The sequence below is a fragment of the Ascaphus truei genome, chromosome 14 (assembly GCF_040206685.1).
Source record: "Ascaphus truei isolate aAscTru1 chromosome 14, aAscTru1.hap1, whole genome shotgun sequence".
In the NCBI taxonomy this organism is placed as follows: Eukaryota; Metazoa; Chordata; class Amphibia; order Anura; family Ascaphidae; genus Ascaphus; species Ascaphus truei.
The window spans coordinates 11,203,036-11,229,814 of NC_134496.1; the positions used below are offsets into that span (position 1 = coordinate 11,203,036).

The 26,779-nt window shown below is 42.2% G+C and overlaps 1 protein-coding gene across 1 annotated transcript in view; it reads right to left on the minus strand.

The window, feature by feature from the left end:
- LOC142465422 (putative serine protease K12H4.7) overlaps nt 1-25,933 on the minus strand; it is a 51,716-nt gene extending 25,783 nt beyond the window's left edge. The window contains exons 1-5 of the mRNA XM_075569380.1: nt 25,916-25,933; nt 22,569-22,753; nt 18,866-19,098; nt 11,559-11,694; nt 1,922-2,036 (exon numbers count right to left, since the gene is read on the minus strand). Coding sequence (XP_075425495.1) covers nt 1,922-2,036; nt 11,559-11,694; nt 18,866-19,098; nt 22,569-22,753; nt 25,916-25,933 — 687 coding nt within the window. The remainder of the gene's footprint in view (nt 1-1,921; nt 2,037-11,558; nt 11,695-18,865; nt 19,099-22,568; nt 22,754-25,915) is intronic.
- Between the last annotated feature and the right edge of the window lie 846 nt (nt 25,934-26,779).

Sequence of the window (26,779 nt, forward strand, 5' to 3'; positions counted from 1 at the left end):
ATTATTCCGTAAAAATTAAGCTTTTACTGGTCCTTTAATTTTTATGTACGTGAGACACAGGAATCACCAGCCGATTCTTTACACTGGCTGCAGTTTCATAAAGAGAGAGAACAACATGTCAACATCTTAGGAAACGTCTAATGCGTTTCCTGATATTATATGGCTTGCTTCATATTAAGAGTTTTACAATACAAGGTCTTTGCAATGTGGTGATTTGCTTCCCGTTCGTTTTGCAGATGTATTCCAAGTTCTAAAAACACTTACCTTGAATTTATATACTGTATATATACACACATTAACAAGGAAAGGAGGTCCACAGCACCCCCCAAAAATCTGATGCTAAAAAAAAAAATCTTCTTTATTGGCGATACATTGCACACAATTAACCTGGCCGACGTTTCTGGCCTGTGGCTCTGTCAAGCTCTGCAGCAGAGCTGGAGTAAGGTCCATGTGGACACCCTTCCCTAGCATCATGTAACCCCCAGGCCGCTCCAGGAGGTGAGCAGATCCATGCACACGCCCTTTACAGCGAAGTAAACTACTTCTCTCTCTCACCATGGCCCAGGTACACAAAATGGTGCTCAGCTTTAGCACGCCACATCTCCCATTATGACTCTAAAAAGTAGTAAAAAATCAGCCACTTTCACCCCTTCAGTGCCTGCAGGTCCTGCCACGTTCCATGGCCACGGACCCTCGGGCACCAGCACTTAGGTGACAGTTCACCCAATTGCTTCCTTCTTCCGCTGAGTTAAGTTTCTGGTCATCACTCCACGCGAACGCCCCCTAGAAACACAAGTTCCCTTCATGATGTATGCTATATGTCCATAGGGCACTGAAGGGGTTAAATCACAGTGCTTGAAGAACAAGGAACATTGGATGAAATATCTGCAGGATAGAAATTTACTGCAGGACGATACATCACAACATTTAATTGCAGATTTTCATTAAACAAAATCCTATTCCAGCGACCCCCACTACAACAACACTTATTATTTTGCTCCCAGCGCATACACTTTTACAGGCGCAAGTAGTGCGACTTCTCAAAGGCCTGAAGAAGCGGACACGAGGATCAGACAAGCAATTACATTCGGGCTATACCTGCTCCAGTAATGAACTCCAGTTTGCTATAGGTCACATATTAAAACGAATATGTACGCTGTCACATATCTGAAGCACCCCTCCACTAATCCTCTGTGAAGCCCTACATCAGATCTAAGAGACTCCCCCCCCGAAATGCTCCGGTACGTCACCCCTCCAATAACTCCTGTGAAGAACTATTCTGCATTTCCCTCTTGTATTAGCATGCACAGATTACAGCCGCGATCTGCAGGGGAGCGATGGAATGTGAGAGGGGGCGTGGCCATGATGGGGGGCCACGGCGGGGCATAACTGCCCTTCCATTGGCTGCCCGCCGAGCACATGACCGCGGCACGGGAAGACAATATTCTTGTCTTCCCTGCCAGCGTACGCGTCGCACACTTTGCATCGGCCACTGGGGACCTGGCCTAACCCTTTGCATGGCACGGTTTTACATATACAGTTTCATGACGTATTGTTTCCTGTATGAATAGAACGTGCGGTGTCGGCCTGTATCTTTTTGGCCATGGTGATTGGCTAGTTGGGGTATTTAAATTGAAATCTGGACCTGGAGCTGTAGCGCTGAGGATGGTACGGACTGGGGCCCAAATGCCTAAGCCAGGGGTGGCCAACTTCAGTCCTCAAGGGCTTGGTATTAAGGATATCCCAGCTTCAGCAGAGGTGGCTCAATCAGTGGTTCAGTCATTCACTGACTCACCTGTGCTGAAGCAGGGATATCCTGAAAACTTGACCTGTTGGTGGCCCTTGAGGACTGGAGTTGGCCACCTCTGGATTAGAGGAAATCTTCACTGTATAAGGCCACGTTATAAAAGCATTTACTTACCTCAAATGCCCGGTTATCATTGTTATATTGAACAACGTTCATAATATTTTCGGCAAGAGCCTCTAGGAAGTAAGCCGAGTCCATGACGGAGTTTACCTGGAGCAGCTCACACAGTCTGGGGAAAGAAAGGTATGTGATATTGATCATTTGCCAGCACTGCACAAACATACAGAAACAAAAAACTTGTTTCTACGGCTAGCAATCTACACTGTAGGAATAAATCCCCATGTTTACTACACAGTACTAAGCCTTCGTGCACGTTAGAGATAACACCAGAAGTCCCATTCAATAAATATACTAAACATTACAATCAGCTGGTAAAAAAATAACAACCAAAAAAAGTGAGCCGCCCTTGTATTGTAAACAAAGAAAAAAAGCGCAAAATCTCATCGTATAGTATGTAAAAAGATATAGTGTTATTTCCAATCAGCAGGTAAGCATTGCACGTACATCAAGGTAATAGCAAAAGAGCAAGAGAGCAAGAGATGTACGTGCAATACTTACCTGCTGATTGGAAATAACAAGATATATTTTTACATACTGTACTATGATTTTTGCGCCGTTTTTATTTTTTCTTTGTCTACTAGCGATATCGTCTGCTGAGCCAATCAATGCAAGCAGCAGCTTCTCATTCACAATTATACAGGTTTTATCCATTTCTCTTTCTCTATCTGACACGTGTGATCTAAAGCCTGCCTGGACATTGGTTCCGAAAGTCCCAAACACATTGCAGTACCTACAGTACATTAAAGTATAATGTAATACACTTCTAAGTCTCTGGGTATGGGGAATAGAATAAATATGTACTTTTATTCCTATCAGCATTATTCCCCTTACACTAGCTTTTTGACTTAGTCTGGATTCTGAGAGTCCCTCCACAACATTATCTATGTTTGGGGACACCCACAAACAGTTTCTGGGTCACCACGACACTAAATGGGATACCCCTCCTTAACCTAGAGATCCTCTCAGCTATAGGGACACATTCATCACTGTGCCCCATTCAACTTTCTGGGCTGTGCTGAAGCAGGGTACCCTAGGAGGTGAGTCGCACAAGGGGAGATATTGCTGGGACAATGTGCCTACATGTATCCGAGAATCAGGCATGATTCCCAGGTACATTTTTAGGGGAACCGACAACTCCGGACCCCAACTACCTAGACACATGCTGACATCAATTCCTCTGCAAAATCCCCCTTGAAACTCATCCCCTATAGCAATCCCTGCTCGCGGACATACCCGGAAAGGGAAAAACACACAAAATATTTTTATTGCATGTTATGCATTGGAAAGTTACAATGTTACTGGGCCCAAGAGCTAACTCTCTTGAACCCTTATACTCGGATCAGGGGTAACCAAAAACGGACTTAACCTTTGAGAGCCTGGTTACCCCCTACCATCACAACAATATCCAATGCAATCAAAATAAATCACCAAATAAACAACAATAAAAACCACAAAATGACCAGTAATCAATTAAGCAACTACCAAATAAACCCCAGAATTAACCATTAAAACACCAAAAATAAATAAATCAATAAATAAAAGAAATCTCCAAATAATCACCATTATTAAAAATCAAGACCAAAAATAAACCACAATTAAAAAGCAAGCAAAAAATTAACAGAAATAAACAAACAATGGAAAACACCACACAAATTTCCATCATTAAAAATGCCTTTATTCTACCACTTACCCGGATAATTCCGGTGCTTGTCTCCGTTTCTAGCGGAGTCTCCCGCGCGGCGGTCGCATCATCAGATAAGTCCCTAATGGCGTTTATCATAGAAAGCGCCCGCGGCGCGGGAAACCTAAAAAAAAAAAAAGCCGTGCGCACGCTGCGTTTTAAAATTCCCACGGTGGCGGCCGCATTAGGATAAAGATGGCCGCCACTGTACTGCAAAGCAAAGAACAAAAATACATTTAAAAGAAATACAAGCAAGCATTTGCCAAAAAAAGCATTGCTCGTCACTGTATGTATGGCCTTATGCATGTCTCCCCCTCTTTAGCGCCAGCCTTTAGCTGGTGAAAAGAAATGGCGAGCTTTTACAGTACGATAAAGTTATCACTGCTTTATAAATAGCAGTTACTGGCAAAAAAAAACTGGCGGATTGGCCATTTTTGGGCCTATCGTACGACTTTCCTTTTCACTGACTTTTTCAAGGCCATTATAGAGCGTTACTGCACGGTTATCACTGCTTTATGAATAGCAGAGCAGGTTGTATAAGGGCATTTATTAAAACCACTTATCACTGCTTTGTGTTTGAGCCCCATAGTCTTTCAGCACCAAAACACATATCGTCTCCATCTAAAAAGGTACAATCCCACACACCCACCCAGAAAACAAACATACTTTGGGAGGGTGGGGGGGTAAAAAAGTTTGGCTTTATTTTTTGAAGTGAAACTTTTTTAGTGGTACCTAGTCAATTTTGATGGAACAAAACTCTTTCATGGAGACGAAAATGTGAAACGGAAATGACGTCACGGTCCTAACGGCCGCAGCTCCCCCCACACGCCCGCTGACATATTCCGCGCATGGGCAGTGGTGATGGCACCGGTGACGGACGCCACGCATGCGCAGAAGCGGCTGGCATCGCTCAGTTCTCCGGCGCGCATGCGCAGAGGCTTCTGGAGCTCAGCACTGGCCGCAGAGGAGAAGAGGACATGGAGCACAGACCACCCACCCACACACCCTGTCACACACAAACACACACACACACACACACAGTTATGCGCAGAAATAAAATTACGTTCAAAATAATCTCAAAAATAAAAATGGCTAAGACTAACACAGAAAGAGTGCGTGAGTGAGTAGTGCGTGAGTATCGTGCTATAAAACTATACAACTATACATCTAAAAATGATTCCATTTTATTACAAACATCTACAGTATAACAACATCTAATATTATTGTTACTTTATATGTTGCTGACAACACACAAAGAAGTTTCACTTACTATGCGCGTGCACAGCACACACAGCTTTTTTTTCATTCGTTCCACGTTGAATATTTTAGGGGCCACTGAAGGCAAAAGTGTTCGTCAACCAATTATTATTATTCATTTTAATTATCCCTCCCTGTTATTATCAGAGAGCCTCTAAAGGAGGTGGGAAGTGGAGGACTTTGGCTGTACAAGCTCCTGCTGACCACACAGTGACACCACACAGTGACACCACACAGTGACACCACACAAAAGGGAGCAGTCAGAGGAAATCAAATCCGTCCCAAGTCTAAATAAAAAATAAAGTATACACTTCATTGAGTCGGATTTGGTTAAAAAAAAAACTAAGAAAAAGGGAACAAATCACCCAGGTGAGACCCCTTAAACATGTCAGTGGAATTAGTTAACTTTGTTCCTAGAAGGAATGGTCCCTTTAAACCATCAATATCAGGGTTGGGCAATCAAATAAGTCCTTTCAGACACACCGTTGTCACCTTTGGCATTGCGTGTATTTTAGCATTACTGAAAATAAATTGATATTCAGGGAGTGTGAATAGCCTTAAATAAAAAAAAAAGTGTGAAAAGTCCCTGAGCGGTTTATAATGTGCTTAAAATGGGAATGAGTATTATTAGCACCCCAGAGCCAGAAGCAGGCGGAGAGCAGGTGCCCAAAGTTATTTCCCCCTCCCTCCATCTCACAGAGGTGAATGAAAACCATTGTCTGCTGAAAATGAGTATCCAGCCCTGCTACTCCAGCCACTAGCACTGAAGAGAATAAGAGACTAATTAACCGCTTCTCTAGATAGGACTAATGTATTATTTCAATTTATTTCCACAGGCATGTGAAAATGTGTATTATCCTCACTCCTAGTGCTCATAATAATACATTGCACATAGGCTATAATTTGAAGGTACATCATTTTTTTTCCGGGTTTTTTATTGAACTCTGCCTTACATATGAAATCAATAAATGCATTACTAACCAGAAACGTACAGTATGTTAAAGCAAAAAGGCACCAAATATACTAAATCAAGTCTTAACCAAAAGGTGCTCCATCCACGGCTTCTTCCTGTAATGGAGCATTGCAACAATGCCATATCCATGCCAATGTGACACGCATTTTCGGATTTCCCTTTCAGACGTCCTGCGTATTCTGCCCATTCCACAAATCTGTTACTTATTACAATTTTTCAACAATATTTTCCTGAAATTGAAAAACGCACAAAGATCTTTGACTCCGTTTTCTCCTTCATCTCTCACATTCAGTCCCGCCGTCTCCACCATTGAAATATCGTCAGGATACGCCCTTTTGTCACTCATGGTGCAACGGAAATCCTAATTCCCTCCCTCATCCTATCTCGCCTTGACTAATGCAACCTTCTCCCATCTGGCATTCCTTTGTCCGCCTGTTCCGACTCCAATCCATCCACAATGCTGCTGCCAGACTCATGCACCTCGCTCACTGCTCTGTATTTGCTGCTCCACTATACAAACTCCTGCACTGGCTTCCCATATCCTCTAGAATCAAATTTAAACCCCAACTCTGATTTACAAAGCTCTCAATGACGTCGCCCCTTACATCTCAGCCCCAAATACATCCCTAAACATCCCCTACGTTCTGCTCATGCCATCTGGCTTTTCTCAGGAATTATTATCTCCTCTCACTCTAGTCTACCAGATTTCTCCCATGCTGCACCGCCTCTCTAGAATTCCCTACCTCGCACCATCAGACTCCCTCCCCTGGCTTTCAGACATTTAAAGACTCCCTCAAAAAAAAAAAACCTCACCTTTTCAAGGAAGCCCATCTGGCAAACCTCCAACATCAAACTCCCCTCCCCCCACCGACCCAACCCTAGTGGGATCAGCTGTGCGGCTGGACCAATCTCCACGCAATCCAACACCTTAACATACCCTCAAACCTTAATGGGATCAGCTGTGCGGCTGGACCAGACCCCACCCGAGTCATACTTTGTCCCGCAATGAGCAGCCACTTTACCTTTTGTTTCAACATTGTCCCTCATTCCTTGTAGAGTGCAAGCTCTCAGGATCAGGGCCCTCATTACCATCTGTATCTGTTTGTGCATGTTTGCTATGTAACCGTTTATGTAATATACATAACCCTGTACCCCTCATTGTACTGCGCTGCGGAGTATGTTGGCGCTTTACAAATGAACAATATTATTAGTAGCCAAAAATTACAGGCAACTTCTAAGAGGAAAATATCAACTGTAAGTCAGTATAGAGCTATAAAATGGTAAAATCACCTAAGCCTTTCGGGAATTTATTTAATTTTCAAAGAAGTCTATAATACATGTCATTTAATACTACTAGTGGAATTACTTCTCTGAAAATAAAGAACCGGGGCTTCCTCGTCTCTGTGCTATTCTTTTCCCATCCTTTTGATGTCCACAGTCCCTTTTCTAACCGCTTGTACAAAATGAGCCATCAAAGAATGGCACGGGGAAAGGGAGCTGTAGGGAGAGTCCTCCAAGTGTCTATGGAGATGCGTTTAATAGGGCTCAATAGTCTACTTATAAAATATGAAATATAAAGCACAGACAATCGTCCCCTTCACTGTCAGAAGGTTTAGCAGCATCTTAAAGCACCAATCCCCCTAAAGGGAATATTCTACTTTTTTACCCAAGCTGATCTGTGGTCCCCAGAGCATCTGGAATCTCTCCCGGTTCCCAAGATATTTGTAGGGGGTTTTTGTGTCACAGTAGACCCCAAAAATGACAAATACGGCCTCAGGGTCCCAAATAGAAAGTTGCAACATCATGTCCTGATGACGTAGCAACCTTGTGTTGGCCACCGGAGCAAGTCTGACCCCTCGGGCACTGTGTGTTCAACGGGCAAGAACCTGCTTGTAGCTCGGGAACTAGGGGTCACCGGAGACCTCCGACCAATTCCAGCGGTCAATCCTGCTCAGCAAAAAAAGAGACGATTGTGAGCAGTGGAAACTGCTGCTTTGAGGAAGAACTAGTGGGCTTTTTAGCATACAAAAGGATGTGCAATTGAGGGAAAGCACTCAGCCATCTAACTTCATTTTGTTCTATTAATCTTTCTTTCTGAATACAAGATATAAGTGCGAGAACAACCGAGCCCACATGATACGCTACTTTCACTAAGGACACAAACCTTACAGAGGAAGAAAATATGCAGAAACAATCCCAAAGTTGCGGGCATCAGGAGCTAAAAATGCCAACGTATTTGAGAAAGAGAAAATCACTGGAGCAATTCGCAATGAAGTATAAAAAGGGAACATTAAAAGCAGTTTGTAACAAATTAATACATTTTTGAACCAAGCAAGTGGAACTAACGATTTAAAGCTGCAGACCAAGCAATATCTTACATGTGTGTGTTTTTTTTAAATAAATCAGTTCTGTACTATGAGAAAATACTTGTAGCATTAAAAAAAAAAAAAAACAGTTTTAAAGCTGCAGTTCAGTCAATATCCTGCATGTGTGTTTTTTTTAATAAATCAGTTCTGTAGTAAGAAAAAATACTTTTAGCATTTTCTGTTTTAAAAAAAAACAACTTTGAAAGACCAATTTTCTTGTATTCTATTTTAACAGCCATTTGCTAAGGCACTGCCCCTTCATGTCCTGTCACAAGCCCTGGCACACCCCTTTGTCAGCCCTGCCCTCCCTCTACCACATGTCAATGCAGGAGTGCTCATGAATATTCATGAGCTTCCACTGCCAGTCAAGCAGATTATAAACAAATCCCAGCTTTTAATATGTCACCAAATTTCGACCTATCAATACATGGAAAACGAATTGAGCTGCAGCTATACTGTTCTTTAGGTAATTAGAGATTGCACACATAAAACTATTGAAGTAAAAAAATAAATGTAAAAAAAAAAAAAAAGACTGAACTGCAGCTTTAATGTATTATAATGTAACATGCATTTTTGTTTCTATAGCAACCATTTACAAAGTCACATCCCCTTCCTCTTCTGAAACAGGCTCTGACACACCCCTTTTTGAGCCCTGCCCTCGCTCTAACAGTGCACCAATCATATCTAGTGACAGCCTGGTCACATAATCGTCCCCACAGAACTTTGCATGTTTGGTTCTCTTCTGCTGCACTGCAAGCCATTTAGTGAACCCCCAAGCCGAATCTTCGCCGATCGATCGGCAACTTAGCTAATTATCATTGTATGGATTGTATTGATGCACATATTAAAAGCCGAAAAAAATAAGAAATGTAAAAAAACGGCAGCTTGGACGGCTGCTTTAATGCGCTACAAAGGCCAGTCTGTTTTAAGTCTTATTCACGGTCATTCCATGTATTTAATTGTTCTGGTGCAGTATAGGAAAAACAAAGCTCTATGACCAGCACTGGAGGAGATGTTAACGACATAACACTTAATGTCTGTGATTTATTCTTCCACAAACACGACGGTCTAATGACATCACTTTTCATTTCCTATTATAAAGAAAACCAAGGCATATTCATTTCCAGACGCCAAACCCAATGGACAAATTGCCAGCGCGCATGTACGCTTACCTCTTCTTGACTGAAACCTTCTATTTCATGTAGGCCTTATTGGGTAGGGGGGCGGGGGTTATTGAGACATTTTCTGAAACACTGCACTGCATTCTGGCTTTATATTTACATTGACATTGGCCAAGACAGATCTTGAGAAAGTTAATTAAACTCTTGCAGCGTTGCTGGCAAAACGAAGTCACTGTTTATTCTGCGATGCAACCTTATTGTAGGTTACTGACACAGAGTAATAAAACAAACACTTTACTGAAATGCATTCACTCACATACATACAGCACTTCCTTTTACTCAACTCAGGTATAGGTGCATGCACACATACATCCCTTCCTCATAAGTAGCTCAGGTAAAGGTGCATGAACTCACACATACATACAGTGGTGTGAAAAAGAAAGTACACCCTCTTTGTTATTATGTCCTGATATGTAAAACCATAGAATTCAATCATCTGTTCCTTAGCAGGTCTTAAAATTAGCTAAATACAACCTCAGATGAACAACAAAACATGACATATTACACTGTGTCATAATTTATTTAACAAAAATAATGCCAACATGGAGAAGCCATGTGTATAAAACTAAGTGCACCGTATGATTCAATAGCTTCTAGAACCACCTTTAGCAGCAATAACTTAAATTCATACAGAAAATGATGTCTTTATCAGTCTCTCACATCGTTGTGGAGGAATTTTGGCCCACTCTTCTTTACAACGTTGCTTCAGTTCATTGAGGTTTGTGGGCATTTGTTTATGCACAGCTCTCTTAAGGTCCCGCCACAGCATTTCAATCGGGTTGAGGTCTGGACTTTTGACTGGGCCATTGCAACACCTTGATTCTTTTCTTTTTCAGCCATTCTGTTGTAGATTTGCGGCTATGCTTGGGATCATTGTCCTGTTGCATGACCCAATTTCGGCCAAGCTTTAGCTGTCGGACAGATGACCTCACATTTGACTCTAGAATACTTTGGTATACAGAGGAGTTGGTGGTCGATTCAATGACTGCAAGGTTCCCAGGTCCTGTGGCTGCAAAACAAGCCCAAATCATCACCCCTCCACCACCGTGCTTGACAGTTGGTATGAGGCGTTTGTGCTGATATGCTGTATTTGGTTTTCGCCAAACGTGGCGCTGTGCATTATGGACAAACAACTCTACTTTGGTCTCGTCTGTCCAAAGGACATTGTTCCAGAAGTCTTGTGGTTTGTTCAGATGCAACTTTGAAAATCTAAGCCGTGCTGCCATGTTCTTTTTAGAGAGAAGAGGCTTTCTCCTGGCAACCCTTCCAAACAAACCATACTGTACTTGTTCAGTCTTTTTCTAATTGTACATTTAATATGCTAACTTAGGCCTATAGAGTCTGAGATGCAACTCTTGTTTTTTTATTTTGCAATTTCTCTGAGCATTGCACGGTCTGACCTTGGGGTGAATTTGCTGGGACGTCCACTCCTGGGAAGATTGGCAACTGTCTTGAATGTTTTCCCCTTTTGAAAAATCTTTCTCACTGTAGAATGATGGACTTGAAATTGTTTGGGAATGGCCTTATAACCCTTCCCAGGTTGATGGGCAGCAACAATTGCTACTCTATGATCATTGCTGATGTCTTTCCTCCTTGGTATTGTGTTAACACACACCTGAATGCTCCATACCAGCAAACTGCTAAAACTTCGGCTTTTATAGAGGTGGTCACACTTGCTGATGATCAATTAATCAAGTGCATTTGATTAGCAGCACCGGTCTGCTACTTAGCATCTTAATTCCTATGGAAGCAGTAAGGGTGTACTTGGTTTTTCCACACATAGCTTCTCCATTTTGGCTTTATTTTTGTTAAATAAATCATGACACGGTGTAATATGTCATGTGTTGTTGTTCATATGAGGTTGTATTTACCTAATTTTAAGACCTGCTAAGGAACAGATGATTGTTATTATCTCCTGATATGCAAAACCATGGAATTCAAAGAGGGTGTACTCTTGTTGGTGATTGTCCCAGATTTGTTTTAGTATACTCGTCGGCACTACAGTACATCCCTTCAAAACACTCAGCTCAGGTAAAGGTGCATGCACTCACACACATACATACACTTCTTCATACTCAGCTCAGGTAAAGGTATACACACACACACACACACACACACACACACACACACATTCTGATAGCAATGCAGAACACGAGTGAAATATGTTTCTTACTTGAAATCGTCTGTGATTTTTTGGTAGTTCTCCTGGTATGTTAGCAGCTGAATAACAGTATCCGAAGCCTGTCTGAGAGCTCTGGGACACCCTGAATGATTTACAGACAAGGATAACTGCACCACTTCCAGGTATTCTGCGAAGCAACAGGGTTAAGAAAGTTAACGAAGCACACGAAAATGTTAATTTCTCTAGGGTATTTCATTCTGCAAAATCTGGGCTCTGTTTACAAACTCAATGAGAAGCTGGGGAACCCAAAATATAATGCTCAAATTGTTCTGCAAACAAGAATAAAACCCCACTGAACCAATCCAATTCACATCCAAAATAATATATGTGCTGTTATGGTACATTACTGTAATACAAATGATTTGTAAAACAATTGTCATTGTTATTATTTTAAGGGTATACTTTGTTATTCTTACACCCCTTTCACTTTAGTCAATTTAACAGAATAGTTATATCATTTTAATATGTATTGGGGGGGTGGTGTTTTTTGGTATGTATATTGTGGGGGGGGGATATTGACGAAAGGTGGGGGCGAGTGAGAGGAGAGAGGGGGTGAGGGAGGGAGTGAGGAAAAGAGGGGTTAAGAGAGACACGGGAGATAAATACATGCAAGGCGAGAGAGGGGGGTGAGTGAGGAAGAGAGAGAGTGCGACGGAGGGGAGAGAAATACATGGGAAGAGGGGGGGGGAAATAGAGGGGGCTCGTGAGGTGTGAAATGGGGCGGGGGCTTGCAATACCGCGACATGGGGGGGGAAGGGGCACGGACGTAACTCTAGTCATGGGCCCCAGGAAATCTGTCTGTGGCCCTGTCTGTATGAGCTTCTGAAGGGGGGGGGGGCTCATATTGAGCCTTTTTGATGAAAGAATACAGCCCCAGGGACTTTATTGGTGAGCCAGACAAAATGTTACTTTACTTCACTTTATTGGTGATCCATTGGTGAGCCATACAAAATTCACTTTAATCAGTTGTCTACTGCACTCCGTGTCGTTAAGGCTGCTTTGTACTCACAGGTCCAGTATTTTTTATTTTCTTTGCACATTTGAAAATACAGTATATTAATCATCATATCGAAGTAACTCTGGCAATTTTCTAAAAAGGATTATTAATAATTATTAAGTGGTCTGCAAGGAAAAAGCTTGACAATCTCTGATGTACAGCAGAAGGACACCGACAGATCTGTACAAATCATATGAATCCCCAGCTACAGTTGTTGTAGCCCAAACTATAAAAGTAAAATATCATTTTTAAAGATGATTCCATAAATCTGTTGAGATTTAAAAAACAAAACAAAAAAACACGTATTACAGAAGGAGATCCCAGGAAAGTTTTTGATTAAACATTTATTTTCCCAGATCCCCAATGTCTAATTTAATGCTTTAGAGCAGCGGTGCGCAAACTGGGGGGGCACAAGATTATTCAGGGGGGGCAATTCCATCCCTATATACCAATAGGAACCACATAGTATCTACACACCTCTACACTTTGTTATGCCACAGCCTCTTACATTTCGACACCATTTATATAAACTCCCACTCCACACACACCTTTTATAAAGCGCTGTATACACTGTGGGCTCTTCGCCTATTTTTATCTACACACACACACACACCTCATCATCATCAGGGGAATCTTTTTCAAGATGATATGCGTAGGGTGGAGGCTGGAGTAGCATTTCCTTAAGGTCTCCCTGCCTCTCTGAGTTCTTGGCTCTATCTGGCAATATTGGTTTAGTATTAGCTGGACAGTGTAGGCCGATTCCTCCCGTCAACGGATACAACAACGCGCTGACGTCATACTCACAATCCCGCGAGACAGGAGGGATAGCCAGGACAACACTGGAGGCAGCTGCAGACACATCTGAGCCTGTGCGGAGTCTCTGCGTTCCACATGGAGCAAGAACCAACTAGCCGCCATACAGATCAGCAGTGAGGAGAGGATCTTGATATCCTACATGCCTGTTTTATCTGCTACCTTGTAAGTAGCCTTTTGACCTTTGCGCATTCTGAAGAATACAAGCGTACTTCACCATATTTTGCTTCTTTTTTTATTATTTCAGATAGATTGAGAGAGAGAGAGAGAGAGAGAGAGAGAGAGAGAGAGAGAGAGAGATCTCTCTCTCTATCTCTCTATCTCTCTCTCTCTCTATCTCTCTATCTATATTATATCTTGCATCACTAACATTCAAAGACCATTTAACACCTCAAGTCATAAAATGCATACAGCACAGGGGGAGGGATAGACTTCAATCACAAACACATTCCAGTATGCACTGTTTTTAAGTAAAAACCCTTTCTTTGGCTTCATTTATTGTAACACTGCTGGAAGAAGAAGTGATCAGTGTATCTCGAAAGCTCGCACAAATAAAAGCATAAAAAGATGACTGCAACAGACCCTAAAGTAAATAGTACCTGTGTCCGTTATATAAAGCTACCAAATACACAGCTACTGACGGTGCTGGGGATAATGTATAGATGAGAACAAAGAAAGAGAAAAAGTATCCCACCAAAAGCACTCAAATATACAAAAGTATCACATTTATTATAAGTAACATCATGAAAACACATGTATTAAAACAATCCTCAGTATCTCCACAATTAGGACAAATGTAGCTAACAACTAAAGGTATACAATTAATTACCTTTAATAGCAAACCATGAATATGACATGAGTGGAACACCTTACAGAGGGTGTGGAGTCGTGCGACTAGCCTCCCACCACTATGACTAGCCGGTCTAACACAAGAACCTGATGGAACATGGAAAGCCCAGTATCCAAAACAAGCACTCACAATGGGTATGAGGAAACCAAGTAAGATCATAGTGAGCACAAACGTTATACACTTTGTGTGTCTAATTGAACTTGTGTATTCTTCATAGAGTAAAAATCAACCCTGACGAGGGATGCATTTCAGAGTACAATCTTCAAAAGATTGTAATGAGGGTAAATGGATCACTGCCCAACCATCATCGGTTCACAAAGGGGAGGGTGTAGCAGCCATGGAGGTACCGAGGAGTACAGACAAGGAACAGCCCCGACGCGCACGTTTCACCAACTGCTTTGTCCGAGGGCTTAAGGAGACTGCCGACACCAGGTGTTTTTAAGGTCGCAGCTCCTGTGATGTGGGACCAATTGGAAGCTTAGAGCGCTTAATCAGCTCCGCCGATTCGGCCGTCCAATGCCACTCCCACAATGGGTGTGTTCCGGGCAGTAAAATAGATCAACGCCTGTGTCCAAATAAAAGCGGAGATGTATTTAAGTACACAGAAGTAACAGTTAAAATATATAATGAGCAAGTATGTATACAAAAATGTATAGCTCATTGAATGGATAAAGAAACACAAACACTAGAAATAGCCGAATTTGAGCGAACCCAGGGGTCAAAGATACCAAATGAATTCACAATATTTCTTATGTTAAATGAGAAAATAGGAATATAAACTAGTACAAAGAATATAGCTACATATTAACTGAAGGAACAACATCATAGATGATAATGGTGAAAGTAAAAACAACAACAAATGGAACAAAAGAGCCGCTATGTGAATATAATTGATTGTACCTAATTAATCTAAATTCAATAGAGATAATGCACCAGTAGGTTGTGTGGCAATACACAATAATGAGATATCATATTGTCATTATATAAGTCCAATAGAAGGTAAATGGTTAATAAACTATTTGACGGCTGTTAGACACAATTTCATCTCTTCATATAGCTACAATATAATGTATCCCAATGACTTTATATAATCCCTATAGTCAAAATGAATATTCATAAGGCACTAGCATAATAGGGCACATATACACAAATTATGCTATTTTGCTCCACAGAATAAAAATCATAAAAACATGGCATAGCCCATGTATTCGTTCATGCCATGTGGTATTAGTGTCCCTAATTTAATGATCCAACGGCATTCTCGTTGGAATAGAGCCCTTTCTAGGTCTCCACCACGGATGCCTAAAGAGACATGATCAATCGCAAAGGCTCTGAGAATACTCGAGTCCGAATGATGTCTTGTTTTAAAATGTCTTGCAACCGTGGCGAGTTTACGACCCACCTGTAGATCTCCGTGTTTTTTATATTTCTTACGTGTTCTAAGACACGGAATCTTAACTCATGTGTCGTCATTCCGATATAAATCAGAGGGCATGTACAGGTAAGGTAATAAACTACTGCCTTGGATTTATAGTTTAAAACAGATCTAATCTCGTATCTAGTTACACCCTTAGAGTCAAAAAACTCTGTGCTCCGTTTCATGTGTTGACAAGCCGAACATGATCGATATAAAGAGAAGCCTTTTCCGGTTTCTCTTGACAAGAACGTAGGTGGTCTGCTGACATTGTAGTGACTGTTCACTAACTTGTCGCCCAAGTTAGGTGCTCTCCGACTCACCATATTGACAGTCTCACCTAATACTTTCTTAAGATCTTGATCTGTGATGAGAATATGCCAATATTTTTGTATTGCACTTCTGTATTTCATCCATTCTATCAAACGTATTGTTTTTTCGTGTGGATTTTTGTTTGTGTTTTGGTCCTACGTTCTAGTTGCCAGCAATGATTTCCAAGATCTTGCCTTGCTTATGTTTCTACCTCTTTTGATCACTGTCCTGCTATAGCCCCGATCCTGGAATTGAGAAACCATTTAATTAGCTTGTGTTCAAAGTGTTAACAGTGGAGCACTTTCTTTTCAACCTTAGGAATTTCCCTACTGGTAACCCCATAATTTGGTTTAAGGGGTGTGCACTTGATGTATGGAGTATTGTGTTTGTTGACGCACTCTTACGATGTATATCAGTACCAATACCCCCATCTTGGTCTATATTAATCCTTAGATCCAAGAAATCCTAAGGTTGAAAAGAAACTGCTCCACTGTTAACACTTTCAACACAAGAGCTAATTAAATGGTTTCATTAGCTCTGAGATTCGGGAGGACTGTCAATATGGCGAGTTGGTGTAAGGAATTCGCTCCTGGCTTTGATTCTAGCCTTGCAGTTCTCTGCAGTTTACAATGTCTCCCTCTGGCAATCAATGGCACATGTGCTGCCTCTCATTGCAGTTTCAGCCCTGTGCTCTGTCATTGGAGGAATGCGCACACACCTCCCTCCTGTGATTGGCTCGCCGCCCTTTATATACTGTTCTCCCCACACTGCTTGACTGCCGAGCATAATCCAACCCTGGATAACACTGCGTTCTGCCACAAGCCCCCTGGCTTATCCTGTTCCGTTATTGGTTCCTGTTCCAGTGTTTCCTGAGACCTGCTGCTATTCTCCTTTCAGCAGAGGTCTGTTCCTGGTTCTGGTCCCGGAGACCTGCTGCCTTTTCCCCTAGCAGAGGTCTGCTTTCGTATCCCTGAGGCCTGCTGCGCTCTCTCCCTCGCTGAGGCCTGTGTTGGACTTCTGTGCTGAAGCATTGGTTTGCCAGTGCTGCCCTGCGGTGTGCCTTCCGGTCTGCCATCTACCTTTGCTGCGACCGGTACCATGGGCCGTTCCCGCTCCTCGCGCAGAGGTTGCTCCTGCGCTGTAGCGGAGCTCACCTGATTACCCATTGCCGAAACCCTGCCTGAATTCCTACTACGGTGCCTTCTCCAAACCTTACCCAGCTTCGTTTGACTATGAAATCCACACTCCGGATCAGGCTACGCGGTCTAAGGTCGGTGACTATGTAACCCCACCTCAGCCACGCGGTCCGGTCCCGGTTTATGGCGAGCACGTCTGACAGTCGGAGAGCACCTAACTTGGGTGACAAGTTAATGAACAGTCACTACAATGTTAGCAGACCACCTACGTTCTTGTCAAGAGAAGCCGGAAAAGGCTTCTCTTTATGTCGATCATGTTCGGCTTGTCAACACATGAAACGGAGCACAGAGTTTTTTGACTCTAAGGGTGTAACTAGATACCAGATTAGATCTGTTTTAAACTATAAATCCAAGGCAGTAGTTTATTACCTAACCTGTACATGCCCTCTGATTTATATCGGAATGACGACACACGAGTTAAGATTCCGTGTCTTAGAACACGTAAAAAATATAAAAAATTTCGAAAGATCTTCAGGTGGGTCATAAACTCACCACGGTTGCAAGACATTTTAAAACAAGACATCATTCGGACTCGAGTATTCTCAGAGCCTTTGCGATTGATCATGTCTCTTTAGGCATCCGTGGTGGAGACCTAGAAAGGGCTCTATTCCAACGAGAATGCCATTGGATCATTAAATTAGGGACACTAATACCACATGGCATGAACGAATACATGGGCTATGCCATGTTTTTATGATTTGTATTCTGTGGAGCAAAATAGCATAATTTGTGTATATGTGCCCTATTATGCTAGTGCCTTTTGAATATTCATTTTGACTATAGGGATTATATAAAGTCATTGGGATACATTATATTGAAGTTATATGAAGAGATGAAATTGTGTCTAACAGCCGTCAAATAGTTTATTAACCATTTACCTTCTATTAGACTTATATAATGACAATATGATATCTCATTATTGTGTATTGCCACACAACCTACTGGTGCATTATCTCTATTGAATTTAGATTAATTAGGTACAATCAATTATATTCACATAGCGGCTCTTTTGTTCCATTTGTTGTTGTTTTTACTTTCACCTTTATCATCCGTGTTGTTCCTTCAGTTAATATGTATCTATATTCTTTGTACTAGTTTATAGTCTTATTTTCTCATAAGAAATATTGTGCATTCATTTGGTATCTTTGACCCCTGGGTTTGCTCAAATTTGGCTATTTCTAGTGTTTGTGTTTCTTTATCCATTCAATAAGCTATACATTTTTGTATACATACTTGCTCATTATATATTTTAACTGTTACTTCTGTGTACTTAAATACATCTCCGCTTATATTTGGACACAGGCGTTGATCTATTTTACTGCTCGGAACATACCCATTGTGGGAGTGGCATCGGACGGCCGAATCGGCGGAGCCGATTCAGTGCTCTAAGCTTCCAATTGGTCCCACATCACAGGAGCTGCGACCTTAAAAACACCTGGTGTTGGCAGTCTCCTTAAGCCCTCGGACAAAGCAGTTGGTGAAACGTGCGCGTCGGGGCTGTTCCTTGTCTGTACTCCTCAGTCCCTCCGTGGCCGCTACACCCTCCCCTCTGTGAACCGATGACGGCTGGGCGGAGATGCTGTTACATACATACATACTATTCAAATCACTATGGACTATTCTTTTGTGCACTCTAGAGCACTGACGTTGGAACTCACAGGTTCCGTTATTTCTTAGATTAATGGCCACCACTACATATGGATTTTGCTTACTCACCACTAAAATTCACCACCGCGTTCACAGGTGCACTGCTGGCAACAGCCGCATGGGCCAAGTGTGGATATTTCATTCGGTACCATGCTGCTAGAGATCCAGGGTAAGAACCACCAAACACCACCCATTTGCCATCACCCAAACCCAACTTCTGGGTCATCACCGTCTGGAAGTGGGCGATATCTGCCAGGGCTTGGCGGCTGCTCAGGTAGCGAAGATTGTTAGTGCTCATGTCTCTAAAGAGGGGAAAACAAAAGGCAAAGCAACTATTACCTATTACTGTAAGAAGACATTGTCTTCTCCTAACTTTGCTACATTTCCCACTCCTCCCGTTTCTCATTTTGCTATTCCTCTGTCTCAGTGCACTTTTACAAATGTTTATTTGTGATACTATTGTCTCGCTCTCTGCCTCATATCATTTTTATTTGCTTTTCTTTGTATGGCGCAAACTTATTCCGCAGCGTAGTACAATGTGGAAGGGAGGACAATAACATTGTATAACAAGAGTAAATATATGTTAAAGACAAACAGGAAAGAGGCACCTGTCCCAAAATGCTTACAACCAAAAATCTATATGTAATCTCCCTCTCTATTCAATAATACCAACATGAGCCGTCTTTATATTTATTTGTACTGTTTACATTGTGTAGAGAGAAAGATGTAGCGGTAAAGGTTTTTGAAACAGTCAAAGGAAAAATATTAACTCGAATGGAATAGTGGACAAACCGAGTGCAAGCTATGCTAGACAGACATTTATATTCAGGGATGTGTGTCTCTCTCTGACAAGATGAAGGGCCTGGTGGGTTATGGATGAGCTAGTTGGCAGATTACATCAATGCTTACTATGATTACACGTCAGCTTTAAAAAGGGCTGCCATGCAGAAGCCAGAGACGCAGACGTGTGCAGGAATTTCATGTTTGAGTGAGGTGCTTAAAATGCTACGGTGGAAATAATGTGGGAGCACTGGACGTCGTAGCACGTCGTCTTGATCTGTGTGTAAGCAAGCAAGTGGGTTTGAGTACTAAAAATAAAGTTATACTGTATGAGTCAACATATTTGACCATGTATATGGCTTTTTATTTTAGGGTGTCAATGACATTTGACCCAGTGTGGTTCAAATGCTGGAAACCGTTTTGACAGTTGAATGCCTCGAGTTAGGGTTTAAAATGAAGGTATTATGTGCAGAGTCTGTATTGGGGTACAGTGCCCATGTAATTAGGACTAAAACATTGAAAAGGAAACAATGTTCTCTCTCTATTTGAGAAGCATCATGGCTTGAATGAAGCGTTATGTTTCCTGACCTGGCATTATTACATAATGTTATATGTACAGTCTGGATCAAGCTTAGGTGATGCCGTGGGAACCTTATATGTCTCTGTGATTTGATATCCTTTATATGGTGTGACATAACCTAGCTGAAGACGCAACGTTTATAGAAGCGGACACGTAACCCTTTCTCCTATGAACTCTTTTATTACAAATCATCAACACTGATCATGTATTTTGAAACTGATCCCTAAATGTGTTTTTTTTTTATTTCAGTGTTGAAGCTGGGGGTCCAAGGAACTGAATTGTGTTCATTTCAGCTCCGGGGATCCCCTGCTTCCAAAGATACTTACCTCCGTAGCGGTACCTCTGCAGTCAGGGAACTGTGTGCCTAACATAATGGTGGCATTAAATGTCTCGCGGGCCAAGAAGAAGCCGAAATGTAATGCAGCATATTCTGCTGCTATCAAAGTCTCAAATAGATCATTGGGGTGTTTGACACCAAAAACGTCAATATTTTAGGATGTCAATTTGCGCCACTGTATCAAGGCTCTTTGGCCCATATTTACTAAGGGGTGTTATTCCACAAGACACTTTGTGGCTTTGGAAGACACCTTACAGTTTATTCAAGGGTCAACTTAGGACTGGCTGCTTGAGCGAGTGATTTATTGTGGAGTGCTTATGGGAGCGCTATGGGGAGGTGTTTTTCACCCTTCTATTATCATTGAATGTATCAAAATGCACATCTGTAATAACCACTGTCTCTTCCACCAATTCTCAAGTCATTTTAAGAGAGAGACTTGTGTCAGATGTAAGAAACTCAAACATGAGGTTTGATACATTTGACACCAATAATTACAGACCCTATACATAAACACCATCATGTTGTGACTGAAATGGAAATACATCACAGTCTCTACAAATTACTGCCATCTATCGGCAGGAAGTAGAGTTTAAGGTTGCGGCTATAAATAAATAAATTGGACATCTTAACTATTTCAGGAGTAAAATCAATGTTTTATTTAAATTCCAAAACCTTAATGGAACATACTGCACCGACACACTTTATTCGAGCAAATACCCAGTATGTACCTGGCAGATACCTGGAATGCGCCGCTCCTCACCTCTGACAAGCCCCGTTGCGTTTGCCTTCCCAGCCTGGGTTCATGCCTGGCTGACGGGCGGCTGATCTGTTAAATGATAATGATTAGGATTTAATAGGCTGTAATGCTTCGCGTGTCTACCAGATGGCATAAATTCATGAATTGTAATGCAATATATATATATATATATATATATATATATATATATATATATATATATATATATATATATATATATATATATATATATATATATATATATATATATATATATATATATATATATATATACTGTGCAGTATTGCAGCCAGCGGGAATAAAATGCTTCAATCCCTGCCTGGAAAATAACCCAATGCACTCGGGCAGAAAACAGTCACAAACCTCAATACACCCGGGTATACCCGAATTCGTGGGACTAGCCGAGCTCGAATAAAGTGTGTCGCCAGTGTATATGTTATGTTTGTTATTAAAAAAAAAAAAAAGAAGACATCATTAAGTATACATGTGAAGAGGAAGGTTGTTCATAGAAGTAAAAGAGTCACTACAAATAACAATCATTTTAAGTATAAGCAAAAAGGAAAAAAAACACATTTAAATTCTTTTTTTAGGGTCTTTACAAACATTAAAGGCCCATATATTTACAAAGTGCTGCTATGCCAGAAGGCACCTTCAGATGAATGGACCACAAGCGGTCTTCTGGTGCAGGAGGGAGGCTTATCTGAACAAGCTCCTCACCCCTACCACATGCAGCACTTATTTGAGATTGGACTTCAAAAGACTGGTCCCAACGTTCAACAAAGTATCCGGACGTTCCTCCTTCTCTTACCGTGCACCCCAAAACTGGAACAATCTACCGGAGACTCTCACATCCACCACAAGTTATTTCAAAACTAAAGCTGTCTCACATTTGAATCTGGTCTGTAACTGTTACATACGCCTATAATCATATATTATCTCTAACTCTGCATGCAATGTCTTGAATATAATGTATACTCTGTTCATTTAATGTAAGTATGTATTGTAACAATGTATTTGTCATCTTAACTTTATGCCCAGGACATACGTGAAAACGAGAGGTAACTCTCAAAAGTATTACTCCCTGGTAAAATATTTTGTAAATAAATTATAGAGCAGCGCCGCTTAACAAATATGGGATATTAAATTAGATATTATAGGCACTTATTTCAGCACGCTTATTATTTTGTCCATCTACACTAAATTAACTAGGGAGTTATAGTCAGATAAAGATCTCATTATTAAGTGGGAAGAAGACATAGAAGTGAATGTAAATATGTAAGAGTAAAAGCTTTGAAAGATCAACTGTAGAAGGTCTTACGTAGTAGGATGACTTTTGCCATAAAATCTGTGTTCCAGCATTATGCAGAGGGCTCCAAATTTCTCAGCGTATGCCAGCCAGGCACCAGATGTCATCCAAGCTGGATTGGCTGCTCCTTCCCCTCCAATCATCAAGAAAACACGGCTTCCATTCGCTGAACGAAAGGCACCATTCACAAAATACCTCTGCAGAAGAAGTTTGCATTCCATTAGAAATTATAGATTATTTTATTTTTTATTTGCTCTATGCGATACGGTGGAGGTTTTTTGTCACCTTTTTCACCCACCATAACTTATATAAGGTATGATATATAGTGCAGAATAAATGAGTTCTTCAGTATTACAGCCACAATATATTATTACAGTACAGTATAATATATACATACAATGAGGATGATGTATTATTGGTCACTGACACAGTCATGTTTGTGAGAGACCTCAAGAGTGATGTGAAATGTCTCAATACCTCTCCTATTTATTGAGGGCCTGTTGCTTTCTCAGACACATCCATCGTACATAGAACAGAAGAACACTCATTGTGAAGTTAATAAAAAGAAATAGACAACAATAACTTTATTCAGACTCAGCTGCCTAAAAACCACACAGAGAATATTTACCACTAACATGGAAGAATTGCAAAAGCATTGGTGAACATTAGAATTTATGAGTTCTTCAGGGCTTCCCCCTTCTATTATCATTTACTTGGTGCTCAGGTTCCCATTGTTTGTATTTATCTTCCCCGCCTTGTTATTTTGCACAGCGCTGTATAAACTGTTGGCACTAAATAAATACAATTGTACAGTACAACACGGCAATCTCAAAACTGCATTTAAAAACAAACCAAAGTGGTCAAGACTGGACTAGAAACGTGGGAGTTATTTCTGTTCCAATGGCAACCCAATGGGCGAAAGCTTGACTAGTATCGCACAGAACACACTCCCTGTCTGTGACATGCGTTAGCTCTGCAGATGTGCTTTAAATCAAGGCCCATATATACTACCATTTTGCCCATGCAGCAGATTTTGAATAAATATAACATCTTCATAATCAAAGTACAGTAAAGCCTAGAACAGGGGTGTGCAAACTGGGGGGCGTGGGATTTACAGAGGCCCCACGTGCTTCCCAAAGGCATTTCAATGAAATGCTGGGGGAACGGTGAAGACCTCTAAACTTCACTTACCTTGGCTCAGACAGCTTCTGGAGACAACGCAGCGTCAGGTCATGTGACACCATGTTGCCATGACATCAGCACGCCGGTGGGTGGGCGAGGAGAGCAGGCAGGGGGGCGCAGGGGAAAAGATTGCGCACCCCTGCCCTAGAAGGATTCCGAGAGGTTGAAAAGCTTGTAACATGCTTGGTCCAATATACTGTAAAAGGTATAATACCCCGCACCCCCTGCTCTGTTACTACATGGAAGGAAAGACCAACACGGCTCCCCACCCTTCTTGGCTTAATCAAGATGAAAGCAGCTCTGCAACATATTGAAACCGTACCCCTCTACCCAATATGCTGTGAAGACGGTTTTAGTCTAATTCACTTGAATGGAGCCGATTCCATTCCCAGCACAGGGAATTTGCTTCATTACATATAGAATAAGGGCTTAATAATAAAGGGCACAATACACCTATGCAGTAAAGCAGAAGTTTAGGGAAAGACATGATGGGATCCTAAATATGGGAAAAGGTCAGGAATCAAATATTGTCAGAGATTTCAAAGCACACAAGTACAGTAAATAAAAATACCACTTGTGGGTGCATTTGAACGTCATACACTACCGACACGATTTATTCGAGCAGGGCTAGTTCCGCAAGCCGGGGGATGCCCCGGCTTGCTAGCCCCACTCCCTCGGCGTGCCGCGCGTCACCGATGCGCGGTCACGCGTCATCGGGTGCCAGCGCCCCCTGCACGCACGTCCAGGGCTCCCCGAGGGAGCCCTGGTGTCCCGCGATGTGGGGGACGGCGGCAGGGGGTTCCGGGGGACCCGGCGGACCCGGCAGCGGGAGGGAGAGCGCCCCGATCGGAGGGCGCTCTTCCGCTGCTTCGGCGCGCGCCCGGCACCCTCCGGCGCGCGCCAGGTTACTGCTGCGGCCGAGAACGGGCAAATGCTCGAATAAACTCGGCCGCAGCAGTATACAGGTCTGCAACCCTGTGTTTCTCCACTATCGCTTAGCAAACAGTGCTTCCACTGCAGCCAGGGATTCTGGGTAATGTGTGTCACTAATTCTCATCCAGTTTAACATGGACCCCTGCAAGCTTATGCCTACCGCATTAGGCTGCGGCTGAGCAGGGAGCGAGCTGGTGCTCGTGCACGGTGACATCACGCGCTCTGGTCGGCTGAGAGATGTGTGGCCAGCTAGGTGCGCGCAGGATAACTTCACGGAGCTGGTTCGCGCTCTTTGGCGAACCGCTCATGACGCGCCAGCATATAAAAAATTGCTTGCCTCTGCAAGCAGCTAAGCGTCGTGCATGCGCAGTGTGTGTTTCATCGCCGCCAGCACGCGCGCCCGCTCAGCATCACCCTGGACGAGGCTCACACAGCTTTTCAGCACAGCCTGGGTTTAAGAAGTGTATTGCCAGTAACCCTACTCAATGACAACTGTTTCGACCTTTTGGGTGCGAGGTTGATTGCCGCTATGCAACTTGGAGATGGTAAGTGGGTTTAACCGGACATTACAAAAGACAATTGGCAAAAAACCCTCCACCGTACAGCAAATAAAAATACCGCATGAGAAAATGGGCAGACTAGCTTTGCCAAATGGCCCTTGTTTACATGTAGAAAAAGCAACGAGGCAGATGTTCCCAAGAGAAATGCAAAGTAGCGCTCTACTTACAGATTAACGCAGTGTCTTCCGAGTATTCAGAGAGCGGCGGAGAGTGCAGCGTTTCAGGCCCTGTACGGATCTTATATTTCTCCTTTGGGAAAAACTCTGCCTTGTGGCTTTTTCCTGTCTATTTGGTGCTGGCTACACATACAGATTTTTCCCATGGAAACAAAACAAAAAAAAAAAAAAAAGGAGTTTCCCTATTACATATATTGACCCCTTATTTACATGCAACATCACAATAGTGTGACCCGGAAGTTGAGGGTAACCGACCACCATGTGCAGTGGCCACACATCGGAGTATTTTATTTATAAAATGTTTTACCAGGAAGTGATACAGTGAGAGTTACCTCTAGTTTTCACGTATTTCCTGGGCACAGAGTTATAATAATACATGGTTACATTAAATGAGCAGCGCTTATACATTCAATTTACAGACATTTCAGGACAGTTACAGATCATATATGATTATGGGTGTATGCAGGTTTTTTTTGTGCGAGACGGTACAGTCACCTTTTTCCCTTACCTTCTCCTCCGACGGCATCGTCTGGTAACGACTCATCGCCATGGCAACACTGCACCAAATGATGCCACAACTTCAATTAGTGCCACGTCGCCATGACAATGTGACGCCGTGTCGGAGATGAGGAGCACAAGATGGTAAGAGGCCGGGTGCGGCACCTTTTATATTTGACAAAAAAAGTCCTGGGTATATGTAACTGTTACAGACAAGATTCAAATCTGAGACAGCTGAAGTCTTGAAATGACTTAAACTGGAGGCGGTTCGGAGTCTCTCCGATACATTGCTGCAGTTGTGAGGTGCACGGAGTAGGCTGGCAAGTCACTAGGTTATTGATGTAGGGACGTTACATTGTTTTGGTATTCAGCTATACTATTTTGATTGCGGGGACACTTCTTTGGGCAGATTCACTTAGACATAATATGACTTATTTATTTATTTATAAAATATTTTACCAGGAAGTAATACATTGAGAGTTACCTCTCGTTTTCAAGTATGTCCTGGGCACAGAGTAAAACAAAATAATACATGGTTACAAATACAGTTACATAAATGAACAAGGTATACATTATATACAAGACATTGCATGCACAGTTAAAGAAAATATATATTATGAGCGTATGAAACAGTTACAGACCAGATCAAAGTGTGAGACAGCCTTAGATTTGAAAGAACTTAAGCTGGTGGTGGATATGAGAGTCTCTGGTAGGTTGTTCCAGTTTTGGGGTGCACGGAAGGAGAAGGAGGAACGTCCGGATACTTTGTTGAGTCTTGGGACCATGAATAGTCTTTTGGAGTCTGATCTCAGGTGATACGTACTGCATGGGGTAGGCGTGAGGAGCTTGTTCAGGTAGCTGGGTAGCTTGCCCA